The 15,432-nt window shown below is 34.9% G+C and overlaps 1 protein-coding gene across 2 annotated transcripts; it reads right to left on the bottom strand.

Annotated features, from left to right (window-relative positions):
* Positions 1 to 472: 472 nt before the first annotated feature.
* LOC145009065 (serine/threonine-protein kinase STY13-like) lies at positions 473 to 3,001 on the bottom strand. 2 transcript variants are annotated; one of them, XM_078967725.1, is made up of 4 exons: positions 2,741 to 3,001; positions 2,109 to 2,160; positions 1,160 to 2,036; positions 473 to 1,076 (listed from the first exon to the last, which is right to left on the bottom strand). In XM_078967725.1, the coding sequence occupies exons 3-4, from the start codon at positions 2,032 to 2,034 to the stop codon at positions 737 to 739; spliced, it is 1,215 nt and encodes a 404-aa protein (XP_078823851.1). In that variant the 5' UTR covers positions 2,035 to 2,036; positions 2,109 to 2,160; positions 2,741 to 3,001; the 3' UTR covers positions 473 to 736. The 2 variants fall into 2 exon arrangements, with proteins under 2 accessions (XP_078823851.1, XP_078823850.1); XM_078967724.1 differs by having other exon boundaries at positions 1,160 to 2,160.
* Positions 3,002 to 15,432: the final 12,431 nt, after the last annotated feature.

Genomic DNA, 15,432 nt, shown 5'->3' on the forward strand with positions numbered 1-15,432 from the left:
GCATCATCTCAATGATTACTATACGCAAATAAATAAATAAAATAAAATACTTGGTTTAACGCGTCTATGTTTTTTATTTGTAAAGCTCCATAAATAGTCTTTGTATAATAATAAAATCACAAAAATGATTGGTATGTTCTTAAATATTTGTAGAAAATTGATCAAATTACAAAATCATCCCAGCATTATAGAAAAGGTTATATATGATAGTAAAATTATAGAAAAAAGAAAAACAAAACAAAACCTTTCTGTAATAATAATGTAAAACAAAATTACCTATGTAGTCTGTATATAATAGTAAAATTATAGAAATTGTTCATATGGCCTTACATTTTACACGAAATAGCTTTTTTGTATTAATACATCCAGTCCAAAATATTAAGACACGAACAATCACCACTCAACATTATTGGATGGGAGGCAAATCCCCACCCCTAATTCTAGATTTTCCAACTCTAATACACAACCTTGATGATATGTAAATACAAAAGCTCTATTAATGCAACATATGTTAATGAGTAGCAAACATCCATGAACAAAACAAAGTAGGAAAAGCAGTTTCTGAGGTATAAATACATCAAATCTCCTCCATTACCATTACCATTACCACTAAAATTCAGCAACACAATCCATAAACTCAAAAACAAAATCCAACAAAACAAGTAGTAGGTAGTCCTTGACATCATAATATAATTTTTTTCCCTTCTCCCTTTTCTCTTTCTTGCCTCTTTCTCCTTCAATCAGTAGTCATCGGCTGACTCATGCAACACCGGAATCGCGCTTTCCGGACCGTAGTCATAATTTCGGTTTCCGCATGTTCAAGCATCCTGACAACTTCCGTGAACGCAGGTCTGGAATCAGGGTTTCCGTCCCAGCAACGTGTCATGATTTCGGTCAGCACGGGCAGGCAGTCGTGTGGGATTGTCGGGCGGACACCTTTGTTCACAACCGCAAACGCCGCCTGGACAGCTGTCATGTTTTGGAACGGAAGCATTCCTGTGATAAGCTCCCAAAGAACAATTCCAAAGCTGTAGACATCCACTTTTTGTGTGTAAGGCCTGTGCTGTATCATTTCCCTGAAACACCAACCAACTTTTAGTGTCCTCAAATAAAAAAAAACAAGGGCAAAATCGTCATTTTTATTATATAGAAAACTTACGGAGCCATCCAACGGTAGGTCCCAGTCTCGGGTGTCATTCCTTCAGTCTGGACTTCAATTCTCGCGACTCCAAAGTCAGCAATCTTGATTGACTTATCAGCAGAAATCAAAAGATTATCAGATTTTAAATCCCTATGAATCAATCCAAATCCATGAACATATTCCATTCCTCTTGCAACATCAAGCGCCTGTTTAACAGCTAACTTCAAAGGCACTGATCTATTCTGTCTCTTGGCTAAAAACTGCCTCACAGAACCTCCTTTAGCATACTCAGTCACAATACACCACACCATAGGCTTCCTACATGCACCAATAAACCTCACTATATTTGGATGTTTCAACCTTGCAAGCATCATAACCTCTTGCTGAAACTGTTGCTCCATAAGTTGTCCTCTCTCCAAATCATTCTCTGGTTTCTCCAAAAGCTTAATAGCAACATCTTCACCATTGTAAGTGCCTTTATAAAGCTTCCCAAATGCACCCTGTGCGAAAGCGGGACCCATGCTGAGTTTCCTCAAATCGATAGTCCACTCGTCGAAATTCTCAAGTCCTTCTGTTGGGAAACGGGTGTCTAATAAAGCTCTAGCGAGAGCATCATCACTTAAGCCTTGGTGGACTCTTCCTCTGTTGACACTAAGGGCGTCAGTGTAATTGTTTTTGACACGCTTTAGACCTTGGTGGTTTAAGATGCGGGTGTGTGAGTCGTTTGATCCGACACTACTGTTGTCAAGTGACATGGCGATGGACCCACCTGTGTTGCTCATTTGTAAACTATTGAAGCTGTCGATTGACATGTTGGAACCTTCACCAAGTTTATGGTAGAATACTTGTGATAGGTCAACAAAGTTATCGTTTCCATGATTGACACCCATCATACCTGCAAATTTTGGATCCTCCAACATTTTTTTTGATAAAGTAGAACCACTTTCAAAGTTTAAATGCTCCTTACTTGTTCATTGATGGTGATTGAGCTGTCAAGATTCAAACCCCTCAAACCAAACCTGCATCAAAATCCAAAACCGTTTAAGAAATCAGTTTCGGATTAGCCTTTCTAGAAGTTCCCAGATCACGAAATATCAGTTCATATGAAAAATTCGGAGTTCTGGCTCTGATTAAGTTATTAGTATGGACGAAATGCGTTTTTAAGATGGATGATATTCGTTCATAAACAGACAATGATATTTTTCATAGCTGAAATGGCTGAATAATCATTAGGATTGTTCGAATTAGAAATATTAGATGAAAGAAAAGACGTTAAACCCTAATTGTCAATTCCAACAAACCCTAACCCTTAATCCCCAAAATAGTTCATCTCCTCACAGGTCCATCACTCCATCAAGCAACTCCAGAAAACACCTTAATCAACGAAATGAGTAACCAAAATTGAATTCGCCCCCAAGACGACCTAACAGGAGACCGAGTACTTGGAACAGCTCAAAAACCCATGAAAATCTGTAAACTTTGACAGTCAATTTAAAAATGTAACTTTTTAAGTAGTAAAGCTTAAACTCCGAATTCAACAGTGATCCGTGGACAAGAGAGCACAAATTACGAAAAAAAGAAGAAGCCAGAAGAACTTACAGATGATCAAGAGACTTTGGTTTGTTTTCTTCTTTATCACTTGGCGACTGCGATATTGATTACAAGGCTGTACAGAGACGATTAGGGAAAAAGTAGAGATTATTGTGAGATCAAATATCGTTATTCGTATAGTTGCTGTTGTCGGGTTCGACGCCGACGAAAACACGGTGAGAGCCTAGCTAGAAAGAGAATGTGATATATGAGAGAGAGAGAGAGAGAGAGAGAGAGAGAGAGAGAGAGAAGACGAGTAAAGAAAGAAAAACGAAGAACTAGTCTTCTCTCAGTTTTACGCATTTTTTATATGAATTTCTTTCCTAATGTTAGTTTTAGGGATAATAATAATAATAACCATAACGAAAGGAAATGTTAAAAATACGTTAAATTTTAACAAACATTATTTACTTACGATTGTCTAGATTACTTTTAATATTTTGGACTATTTTTTAATTTTTTTTTCAGAGAATGTTTCATTCTCGTTTAATTTTTGATTTTTTTTTATCTTTTTTTTTTAAATATCTTAATTTATGTCTAAAATGTTCATTTTAAAATGTTTAATGTTGTAATTTTCCAATGGAATATCTAACTGTAGTTCACATGTTTGCATAAGTTTTTGTTTGATTTAAGTAAACAAAAACGATTTTTTTCTTGAAATACGAAACTGTTCATCGGATTTCCAACATGTTTTTAAAAATTTCCGGAGTTTTTTTTTCCAAAATTCTAAATGTTAGTCTAAAATAGAAAACTAAAATTCGAAATGTAATTTTTTACTTGAAAAAAATATATTTTTTCTTGGTGTGAGATGTTTATTCCGGAACAAGTGGTTATATTTGCTAAAAATATTTTTTTTGGTTATTTTTTACAAATAAACATTAAATTATGGTTAGATTACTTATCATTTATTGTTTCCTTTAAATTCGAAAACCTATATTTTAATTTGTTTAATATGATTTATTTTCTGCATTTAATTTTTGTTTATCCAATTGTTAATTGTAATGACATTTTTTATACGTGAGATTCATATGAGACTATGATATGTAATTAATTGGTGATATTATATATTGGGTGTCAAAAATAAAAGAAAAAAAAAACAAATAATTTGAAATGTAGTGACTTTTATTTTATTTTGTATCATCAAAAAATATGAGTAATTGAAGAAATTGTCCATATGATTTTCGAAGTCTCCAAATATAGTCCAAGTATTGGAATGTTGATGTCAGTCATTCTCTTGGTTTCAAAACCGAGTACATTTGGTCCCTGTTCTAGTTATCATCAATTATGCTCAGTTAGAAAAACCTCATGTGACCTGCACACGAAGGCAACCTTACCTTTTTCACCTATCTCTAGACAACTCTAATTTAAACACAAAATTAAGACATATCTTCCCCACTCATATTGTTTTCTTCATCGGTAACTTCTTTGCGCAAATTAACAACTCATATGCACACATTAACAACAATTCATCAACTATTGTTTATGGAATGGCTACAACGTAGACGAACCTTAACCCAAACCCAGGTAGTCAATTCTGGAGGTGCCATAGGTTTGGATCAAGATATTGTGGGCCAAGATCAATCTTGAATGTGAATCGGCTGTCTTCATTTGTTACATATCTGATAGTGGTCTTTTGAGTTTCATTTTGGGGTTAAGATCATTTGTATTTTATTTATAAATTTCCTTGTAATGGTCAATTGCAACTATTATAATAGTTATAATTAGGAGTGAGAAAAACTAAACCAAAAAAACTGATAAAAACCGATTAAACCAAAACCAATCTCTAATCATCGTTTTTGGGCTTAGATTTCTTAAAATCAAAAAACTCAGTTTAGGTTATGTTTTTATAAATATAAAAAATTGAGCAAAATTTTATGAACTATAATATGTATTTTATATGTATGTATGTGTATATATATATATATATATATATATATATATATATATATATATATATATATATATATATATATATATATATATATATATGCATTCTGTGAGTTAAGAACGTATACAGAAGGTTGGTCTGTTAGTTAAGTGTTTGGACATTAAAGGCTAAGGTGTGTTGTAGGTCTCGATTCAAATCTCATGCTTCACATTTACGTTGCTTTTTATTTTGAAGGTCATCAGATGTATCCTACATCGCCCTTATGTACAACCATGGCCTCAAGGCGTGCCATGGCACGATGTGTGTTGTAGCCGTTACGAAAACGTCCAAAGCGGGTTTGTGAAGCGTTGCGCCCAAATAACGTGTCAAGGCGTGTCTTATCGTGTTATGGCACAAGTTTTTCTCAAGGCGCGGGTTTTTTTGTTTTCTTTTTCTTTTGTTTTTTTATCGGGCCTAAAATAAATGAGTTTTTGTTAACTTTTTTCTATTTTATATATATATATATATATATATATATATATATATATATATATATATATATATATATATATATATATATATATATATATATAACACTTCTAAAAACTTCATATATTTGATAAAATTCAATACTTATATGATTTATATCTTTTAATGTATATAATATAGTCACGCCTTGAAAAACGTCATGGCTCGCCAAGGCTTGTCATTGCTTAACTTTTACCTTGCCGCCAAGCCACGCCTTACGTTATTTAGAACCTTGTGTACAACCATCAACCCAAGTCTTCTCTTATGTAATATACCAACTGGTGTTCTTAGACCCTCACTTAGAGGATCCCACATCGGCAGATGAAAAGAAGTTTCACCATTGTCATCATTTATATAAGAAAGTTTCCAAGTCTCACCAAGCATGGCTATAATTGGGTTTAGGTTTTAACTCAAAACGGACCCATTCAAAACCAAAAATCAAGAACCCGAACCCAACGGTGTGAATATTGGGTCGGTTTTAAATTTTTGAAACCAAGAATACCAGTTTGGGTTCGATGTTAGGAAAAAACTGACCCAAACCAACTTATTCTTACCCCTAATGATAATGGTTACTTAAAATTGTTAACAGATCAAACGTGCAAATATTTACAATTAATGGTATTCGATAATGGTTCTTAAAGGCTACAATATCATTTTCTAGCACACAGCCTCAAACATGATGGAATTTTAATGTTTTTTTTCTCTTGGTGGACATTTAGATAATGCATGAATCATGTTATAAAAGACATATATTAACAACAAATAAACATTACAAAGATAGTAAAACATTAAACTTTTCTTAGAAAAAGAAACATAAAGCTCCAAATGCCTTTTTTCTTCTTCAAAGTATGTTAGAAACACGTCAAGGGATCCCAATAACATATTACCACGGTTCTCTTCAAAATAAAATTTAATAGCCAATTCCCTGATTTAAGAAGTTGTTTCACCCATCATTACCTCCAACCTTTTCGTTCTTTTTTCTTGGCCTGATTAAATGTAACGTCCCAAAATTTATAATAAAATTTTAACTCTTTAAAACAACATATATCAAAAACCAAAACCATAACTTTTATTATAAAAAAGTTTCAAAACCAATCCTCAAGATCATCATAAGTCAAAAGCTCATTTATATGTTATAAATTCTAAAATCAAAGAGAAGCATAATCTAATGTATCATAAATCTCCATTAAACTAAACTGAGCCAGTGTGTAAGCTCGCGCCTTGCCATCCTTTACACTTGTCAATCCTAAAACAATAGTTTTAAGGGAAATGGGTAAACACAAAGCTTAGTGAATTTCAACACATACATAACATAAAATTACACATGCTCTACACCTCTCAAATGGATACAATAACATATAACCATATAACCACATATGAAAGTCTAAAAAAAACTCAGAAATAGGCATACACTAATTTAGGATATGATAGCTAAAGCCTAATCCCCTTGCTCTTTACATCGAGCCATCATATCTGTGTACGTCCCACGTACTCGGCTAAGCCTAGAATCCATGAAACTTCCGAAGGCCATAACTTCTTTGTTATAAGCCTGATTCTGATGATCCTTATATCCACAAAAAGATAACATGAATCCCTACACTTCTATCAACTCATACCTTTCTTAAAACCTTCCAAAAAAAAATCCATTTTCCACAATAGCTCGAACTAACACTTTACATAAATATCCCTAGGCTCCAAAACACGAACCGATCACCCGAATCACTTCTAATACATCACCGTACCCAAATGGGCCTAGATCTTACCTTTTTAAAAGCCCTAATCCTTATGATGACCGCTCTTCGGGCCACATCCTAGAATTAGGAATTTATTCGGAACAGGGTAGTACATTTAAATTGTTTTATTTGGGATTTTATTGAGTATTGTACATTACTCAGGGAATTATACTTGGATTTTATTGAGTAGACACATTACTTAGGGAGTTATACTTGCATTTTATTGAGTAGGGAATATTACTCAGGGCATTATACTTGGATTTTATTGAGTATGACACATTACTTAGGGCATTATACTTGGATTTTATTAAGTAGGGCATTATACTTGGATTTTATTGAGTAGGGCATATTCCATAGGGTACTTATACTGGGATTTAGAAGATAATTAATAACAAAAAACTCTAAGTTTTAAAATATTATAGTAATCTCTCCCATTATAAAATAAATAATTTTCTTCTAAATTCTTTAGAGAAGTTTACAACAGTTGCTATAGCAGCTTCATAATTAGTACGTATATAGCAGCTTCATAATTAGTACGTATATATAATGACTCATTAAATTATTCATACGAATTATACTCTCCTTAATCAACTATATTAGGATTGAATCATGCCTCCAAGAACCAGGGTCCCACAAGAAAATCCAATAACAAGACCCAAGACCATACCACAAATGAGGACCATACCATAAACCAGAGGTAGACTTACGGGAGAACCAACCCAACCAGTAGAACTAGAACCAACATTTACTTTAAGTTCGCCAGTAGTTTAGTAGCTGATGACATAATAAGTAACTGAAGATCTGGAAAACTATGGAATTATAAGGAGTACTACATTGGGTGTAGGTAGTGATAGTGGTGGTGGTGATGGTGGTAGTGGTGGAAATGGAGGTGAAGGTGGTAGTAGTTCACATGGTAACAATGGTGGAAACCCAAGGTATTGTACTTAAAAAGAATTTATGAACTGCAAACCTCGCATCTTTTATCGAAATGAAATGCTAGTAGGAATGACCACTGGATAAGAAGAATGGAATCTGTATTCCATATGAGCTCTTGTGCTTGGGATTGCAAGGTGAAGTTTGCCGCTTGCACATTTGTGGATGCGATACTGTCTTTGTGGAATGATCATTCCAAGACTATGGTTATGGATGCAACATATTATATTCCATGGAATGGGCTAAAACAAATGATCATAGAATAATATTGCCCCAGAGGAGAAATGAAAAAGTTAGAACAAAAACTATGGAATCTCACCATGAATGGTGCAAAGATTATTGCATATACCACTCGATTTAATGATTCGAACACCGTGTGCTCGATATTTGTAAATCCTAAACATAAAATATATCAAGAGGATATTTGGGATTTAATTCCTCAAATTCAAGGGCATGTCACTTCTTCAAGGCCAACTACCTTTAATAGTGTCAAGCATCTAGCTTTCAACTTGACTAATCAGTGTATTAGTCAAGTCACACTAGTGAAGAAGGCAGACACACACAGAGTATGAGATAATAAGCAAAAGTCTGATGGATACTTAGGAGGATTAAATTCCTCAAGAAAAAGTCAAATTACTAGGAAGGTGAATGCAGTAGTTGAACCGACACCCACTCCACAAAGACAATACACTAGAAATGAACCAAAGTGCAACAAATGCAATTTTCACCATACGGGTGCAAGTCGAGAGATGCACTACAACAATTCCAACTGGAAGAGTTACACTGCTAAGTACTGCAAGAATCTAAATCTGGTAGTCAAACCTTGAAAAAATACTGGTGGAAATTGTGGTTGCTATGAATATGGAGAGGTAGTCCACTTCAAAAGAGAATGTCCAAATTTAAGGGACCAACGAGGAAATGGTATAGGAAGGGAATTTGTGATAGAAACTAGAGATAAAATCAATGACTTGAATGTGGTGACTAGTACATTTCCTATTAATAACATGTATGCATCAGTACTTTTCGATTTTGGTGCTGATAAGAGCTTTATAACCCCTAAGTTTATAGAATTATTAATTCATAAATCTAATAGACTTAATGAAAATTATGTAGTAGAGATGGCTAATGGTCAACCTAAAAGTACCCAAGAAATATTATAGAATTGTATACTAACTCTAAATAACTACGCCTTTCACGTTAACTTAATGGCAATAACAATTGGAAGCTTTGATATAATTATTGACATGGATTGGTTATCCATCCATAGGGCAGAGATATTATGTTATGAGAAAATTATAAGACTACCCTTACCAAATGGTGAAACCCTAATCAACTACAAAGTCAAGTTAGGGAAAATCCTTAAGATCATTTCGTGTATGAAGGCATGAAAATATTTGTACAAGAAATGTTATGCGTTTCTAGCCCACATTGTAGATAAGGGTAGTAAGAGTAAGGAGATCAAATACATACCATGTGTATGTAATTTTCATGATATTTTATCAGAGTACTTACATGGATTACCTCCAGTGAGACAAGGTGAGTCTCATATTGACTTAATTCCTAGAGCGACACCAGTGGCCAGATCTCCTTATGGATTGGCGCCATCTGGGATGCAAGAACCATCCAGTCAATTTCAGGAGCCTCATGATAAATGATTTATTAGACTAAGCTTCTCACCTTGGGGCCAGTGTTATTTGTCAAGAATAAGGATGGATCATTCAAGATATATATTGATTTTAGGGAGTTGAACAAACTAACCATCAAGAATCGATATCCACTCACAAGGCTTTATGATTTGTTTGACCAACTCCAAGGATATAGCTATTATTCCAAGATTGATCTAAGATTAGGATACTATCAACCCAGAGTGCTTGAGGAAGATATTCCAAAAACTACATTTTGGACTCGTCATGGTCATTACAAGTTCCTGGTTATGCCTTTCGGATTAACCAATGCACCAAAGATATTCATGGATCTTATGAACCGTGTTTGAAAACTTTACTTGGATAACTTTATGATAGTATTCATCGATGACATACTAATATACTCACAAATAAAGGAAGAACATGGGCAACATCTACAACTAATCTTAGAATTTATAAGAAATGAAAAGCTATATGTCAAATTCTCTAAGTGCGAATTCTGGATTAGATAGGTACATTTCCCTCTAAGATAACAAATGAATTCATTTAGGTCCCTCTAAGATAGAGGCAATTAAGGATTGGCAAGTACCAAAGACTCCAATGGAGTTGCATCAGTTCTTAGGGCTCGTAGGTTATTACAAGAGATGTATAGAGAATTTCTCCAAAATAGCCAAGCCTCTCACATTGTTAACCCACAAAGATATGAAATTTGAATGCGTAGACAAACAAGTATCTGCATTTCAAAAACTAAAGCAAATGTTTTTTATTGCACTGATCTTGTCCATCCTAGAAGGAAAAAAGAGTTTTGTTGTGTATTGTGATGCTTCACATCAAGGATTAGGATGTGTGTTATTGTAAAGGAACAAAGTCATTACTTATGCTTCTAGGCAGCTCAAAGTGCATGGAAATAACTACACCACCCACGATCTTGATTTGGGAGCTAAATCTTCACACTAAAGATATGGAGACACTATCTTTATGGTACAAAGTGTACGATATTCACAGATCCCAACAGTCTTCAGCATATATTCGAACAGAAGGAACTCAACACGAGACAATGAAGATGGATAGAGTTGTTGAATGACTAAGAATGTGAAATTTGTTATCATTCCAGCAAGGAAAATATGGTAGCAGATGCATTGAGCCAGAAGCAAAGAACCAAACCCAGAAGCATTTGAGCTCTAACAATGACGATTCATTCAAACCTTATCATACAAATTCGAGATGCACAACTTATATATTTAAGAGAAAAGAATGTTGTGAACAAATTCTTATGGGGTATGGATAAGTAGTTCAAGCTTAGGGATGATAGGACCCGATACTTTATGAAACGGATTTAGACACTAAAGTTTGGTGATCTAAGGAAATTAGTCCTGGATAGGCTCACAGATCAAGATACTCTATCCATCTCAGTTCGGACAAGATGTATATGGATCTAAAATGATTATATTGGTGGCCTAATACGAAAGCATTAATTGCCACCTATGTAAGAAAATGTTTGACTTATGCTAAAGTAATGGTTGAATAACAGAAACCATCAAGACTGCTTTAGCAGCCAGAAATACCCGAGTGGAAATGGGAACAAATAGCTATGTATTTCATAACAAAGTTATCCAAAACTTCAAGTGGTTGTGACACCATATGGGCAGTGTTCGACAGATTGACCAAGTTGGCTTACTTCCTACCTTTCAAAGAGACGGATAAAATGGAGAAGTCGACCAGAACTTATCTTAAGGAGATTGCCAAGTTGTATGGTGTACCCATATCTATTATCTCTGATAGAGATAGTAGATTCACATCGCAATTCTAGAAATCATTGCAGAAATCCTTAAGAACACATTTGGATATGAGCATGGCTTATCATCCACAAATTGATGGCTAGAGTGAAAGGACCATACAAAATTTAGAATACATGCTCAGAGATTGTGTAATAGACTTTGGAAATGCATGGGATACTCAACTACCCTTAGTAGAGTTTTCTTGCAATAATAGTTATCACACCAACATCAAAGCTACACTATTCGAAGCGCTTTATGAATGTAAGTTTTCTTAAGAAATGTTTATCCGATGACACACTTACCATTCCTTTCGATAAAATCATGGATCGAAAAGTCAAACGATTAAAACAAAGTCGTATTCATATAGTAAAGGTACGATGGAACTCGAGGCATGGACCCGAGTTTATATGGGAAAGGGAAGATCAAATAAAGATCGAGTACCTTCAACTTTTTATTAATTTTACTATAGAAAAAAGTACAAGTTAAAATTTCAGGACAAAATTCCCTTAACAGGGGGAGAGTGTGACAACTGTAGAAATTAGGTCATAGTTAAACGAACAGTGTCTACATAATCACTATTGTAATAGTCCTAATATATAATAAGTCATGGTTTTTTTGTTTATAGTGTATTATCCTTTGAAATACATCCAATTTATCAATCAAGTGTTAGATTGATATGGATCCCTAATAAACGAACAATTTCAGTATACATAAGGAATGAGTTAATGCATATGATTGAAAAATATATATGTATTATATATTATTATGGAGTATTAGCAAGCTCACCATGTAGTACTTGAAAATAGGGAAATTTAAACATAATGAATGTTGAAAATGAAATGGAGTTCGTATGCAAAAGATACAACTATTTTAAGAATATGTACAACTAGGAAATATCTCATAGCCTGATTGGTGTCAAAACCCGACATCAAATGAAAAACGAGACGTCTTAGGAAATGAACTTTTATTATAGGTCAATTTTCCCATGAGTCTCATTCAGTTGATGAAATTATCATGTTCCTAACTTTTTATGCCCAAAAATACCCTGAGCTGTTGAGGATAAGGTTGAACAGCTAAGGTTCGCATTCTTCCCTAAGTAATCTTCGTATGACCACTAGAATCATTTATGGGTTTCATATCGAAAACTTAGTTATATATTGCAAATCAAGATTCGAATTTAGTATTTGATTCAAGAGCTAACTTTTACGTCTCACATCGTCTCGACTCTTTTACAAAATAAAAGTTCATCACTGTAAATGGAAAGCGCCTGAAAAACAATTTCAAATGTTTATTGAGGATAGCCACACTATTCCTTCGCGACTAGAAAAAATGTTTTTTTCTTAGAAAAAAATTTAGTATTTGATTTAGTTAACAAAAAAATCGCCTCTCAAAATTTCCCTGAAAGTGTGTCACCTAGGTCGAATAAGCTTAAAAATCTAGGATTGATTCGAACCGTCGATGGCTTTTGATTGAGATCATTGGATCAAGATTGAGTTTTGTATAAATATGAGGGCTCACCTCCCATTTTTCTTACACCTTTTCTCTCAAATCTCCCCCCCCCCCCCACTTATCAGATCTCTCCTTCTCTCTCTCTCGGATTCTGGCAGCCACAAACCACCATTGGCCGCCATAAGCCACCAGATTTGAAAACCACAAACAAGCTCTAACACCTGGATGTAACTTCACTTTTTGGATCTGACCTTTGGGGAGCATCCCTCCAACTAGCCTCCTGTAACGCCCGTAGATCCGGGCTAGTCAATTTAAAGGCAATAGGGGTCAAAAACGACTTTTTGACCAAAGAATATTTAGAATAAATAATCTTAACCAAGTTGTGGAATATGTCATAAGGTTTCCGTACATATAAAGAATGCCGAAATCCGAGTTATAACGAAGAAGTTATGGCCCGTCGAAGTTTTACGGCAAAACCGGCACGGCACCGGGAAGCGTAAATAGTGAATTTACGATAGAGCGAGATTTATCCTTAGCAATATAAAATAAAGTTGTATAATATGTTAAACTAAGAGCGTTGATAAAAAGAATGCCCAAATCTGACTTCGTATGAGGAAGTTATGATTTTTCTAAGATTCGACTTAGCAGTGCACGACCCGAAACTCGAATTTTAGTTCGAGCGGTTTTTGGCTTATGCGACCTAAATGAGAGTTGAAGATCTCATTAATAGGAACTCAACGGTAAAAAGACAGACGAAAACGGAGTCCGTATGAAGGAGTTATGAATTCTTCGCGGTCATTTAACAGTCTAAACTCCTCCTACTGTTAAATTTGAGATCAGTCGAGAATTAGCTAACGGAGTCTAAAAGAAAGTTGTAGATCTTGATTTTACCTACGCGTGGATATAAAGAACATCAAAAACGGAGCTCGTATGCGAAAGTTATGATTTTTCTAAGTTTGAAAGCTGATACGCGATAGGAGGTGACGTGACACCACCAGAATTGGACACGTGGCACCACCAGAAGGTTGCCACATGCACCAACTCGGCGAGTCATGACTCAGACTCGATGAGTCCATCAGATTTCTCCCCTATAAATAGAGGTGACGGGTTCCATTCATTCTCACACCTTCAAACCCTTCTTTCTCTCTCTAAACTCTCTCTCTCTAAGCCTCCCTAACCCCCCTAAAGCCTAGGTAAACCCCCTAGCACCCTAAGGAAGCCCCGAGGCTCCCGGAGTCCCGAGAAAAAGGGTCTTTCGGCTCGGAAATGCTGCTCCAGTGAAGCCCGGTTTTTGAGAAAACCCGCTGTAAGTGAGCTATGCCTACCCTGTCTTTAGTATAGTTTATGTTTTAATATATTAACTTTATTAGGAACTTATAATAAGTATTTGGGCTATTATTATGAGTTATATTGAGTGTTATTTAACGCTTATATAATAATAATAATAGCTAGACTATTAATTAGTCACAGTTATCGTTAGACGAAACCCTAGTGGTATTGGTACTAGGTTTTATCGAAGGAATTTGTTTTGAGAATATCGAAGTGCTGTCCGAGTGCTGAGTCACCACCTTTCAAGTGAGTGCATAGTTCCCTTTCATCTTACACATAGATATGAAGTATTTTAATATAAATTACGTGCTGTGTGTGCATATTGTCTAAATACTTGCTGTCTATGCTGGGTGAAAGATTTTTATACATGTTTTAAATGATTTAAACTGTATATGTATTTTATATCTACAAAATGTGTTGGGTAAAACATGGGTAGATGAAATAGTTGTTTTGTGATAACACGATGGGAGACATCAGTGTTGTTAGTGATCCAGTCATCTAGTGGAGTATAGATGACGACTATGGACAATACTAGACGGTCCAGTGGAACGATAGCAGGTTCGTAACATGTAGGTATTTTTGAACTAGGTGCTCATTAGATATTTTTGAACTGAGTGTTTTCACTACATATCTTTGAACTAAGTGTGTTCACTAGGTATTTTGAACTAAGTGTGTTCACTAGTTACTTTTGAACTAAGTGTTTACCAGATGTTTCGGACTATGTGTTCACCAGATACATTCTATAAGCCTTGGTAATGATGGACTTCGTGTCGATTCCTTAGGATGATCCTTAGGAATAAATAAACGAGGAATAGCTGATTCTTAGGGTAGATCCTTAAGACTAAAGAAGATAATGGGGATGGGTAATTGGGTTGATTGTCTGATTGTTTAAACATAATAATTATATTATTGTAGGTTGAAAACCCTATGTACTCACCAGGTTTCCCAACCTGACCCACTCAGTTTATTTATATCACAGGTGTTGATACGAAGTCACTTTACGCTGAGAGATTTAAAGAGATGTAGATCACTAGTGTAAATAAATGTAAGTTCTGTTTATTCTTATGTTCCTGTATTGACGATGACATCCCAAACGTTTTAAAATGAATAAAATTATGTTTCTTCAAAAATGTTTTAATAACGTATTTATCGTGTTTTTCTGGGGACGGATTCCGCAACATTTATATTAAAAGAAGAACTATGATTTTTATAAAGCATAAACAAAATCGGTCTTTTCTGGCCGTGAAAATGGGGATGTCACACCTCCACCCTCCAACCACCTTGGATCAGCGTTGCGTCATCGACCGCCGCTGTCCGCCGCCACCGGTGACTTTCTACGGCTAGATTTTGGCCAAGCTCTGGTCAGGTCACTATTCGTCACCGGCTAAACTTACTATTCATTGGTTAAGATTATTACTCTCAATATGCAAAACTACTATTT

The sequence above is a fragment of the Lactuca saligna genome, chromosome 8 (assembly GCF_052625555.1).
Source record: "Lactuca saligna cultivar CGN05327 chromosome 8, ASM5262555v1, whole genome shotgun sequence".
Lineage (NCBI taxonomy): Eukaryota > Viridiplantae > Streptophyta > Magnoliopsida > Asterales > Asteraceae > Lactuca > Lactuca saligna.

Bases quoted from the DNA above. Each gene is read 5' to 3' on its own strand.
- LOC145009065 (XM_078967724.1), bottom strand. From the start codon at position 2,061: ATGTTGGAGGATCCAAAATTTGCAGGTATGATGGGTGTCAATCATGGA. The intron at 1,077-1,159 runs GTAAGTTTTCTA...TTGGTGTTTCAG, and splicing joins ACCTACCGTTGGATGGCTCC to GGAAATGATACAGCACAGGC.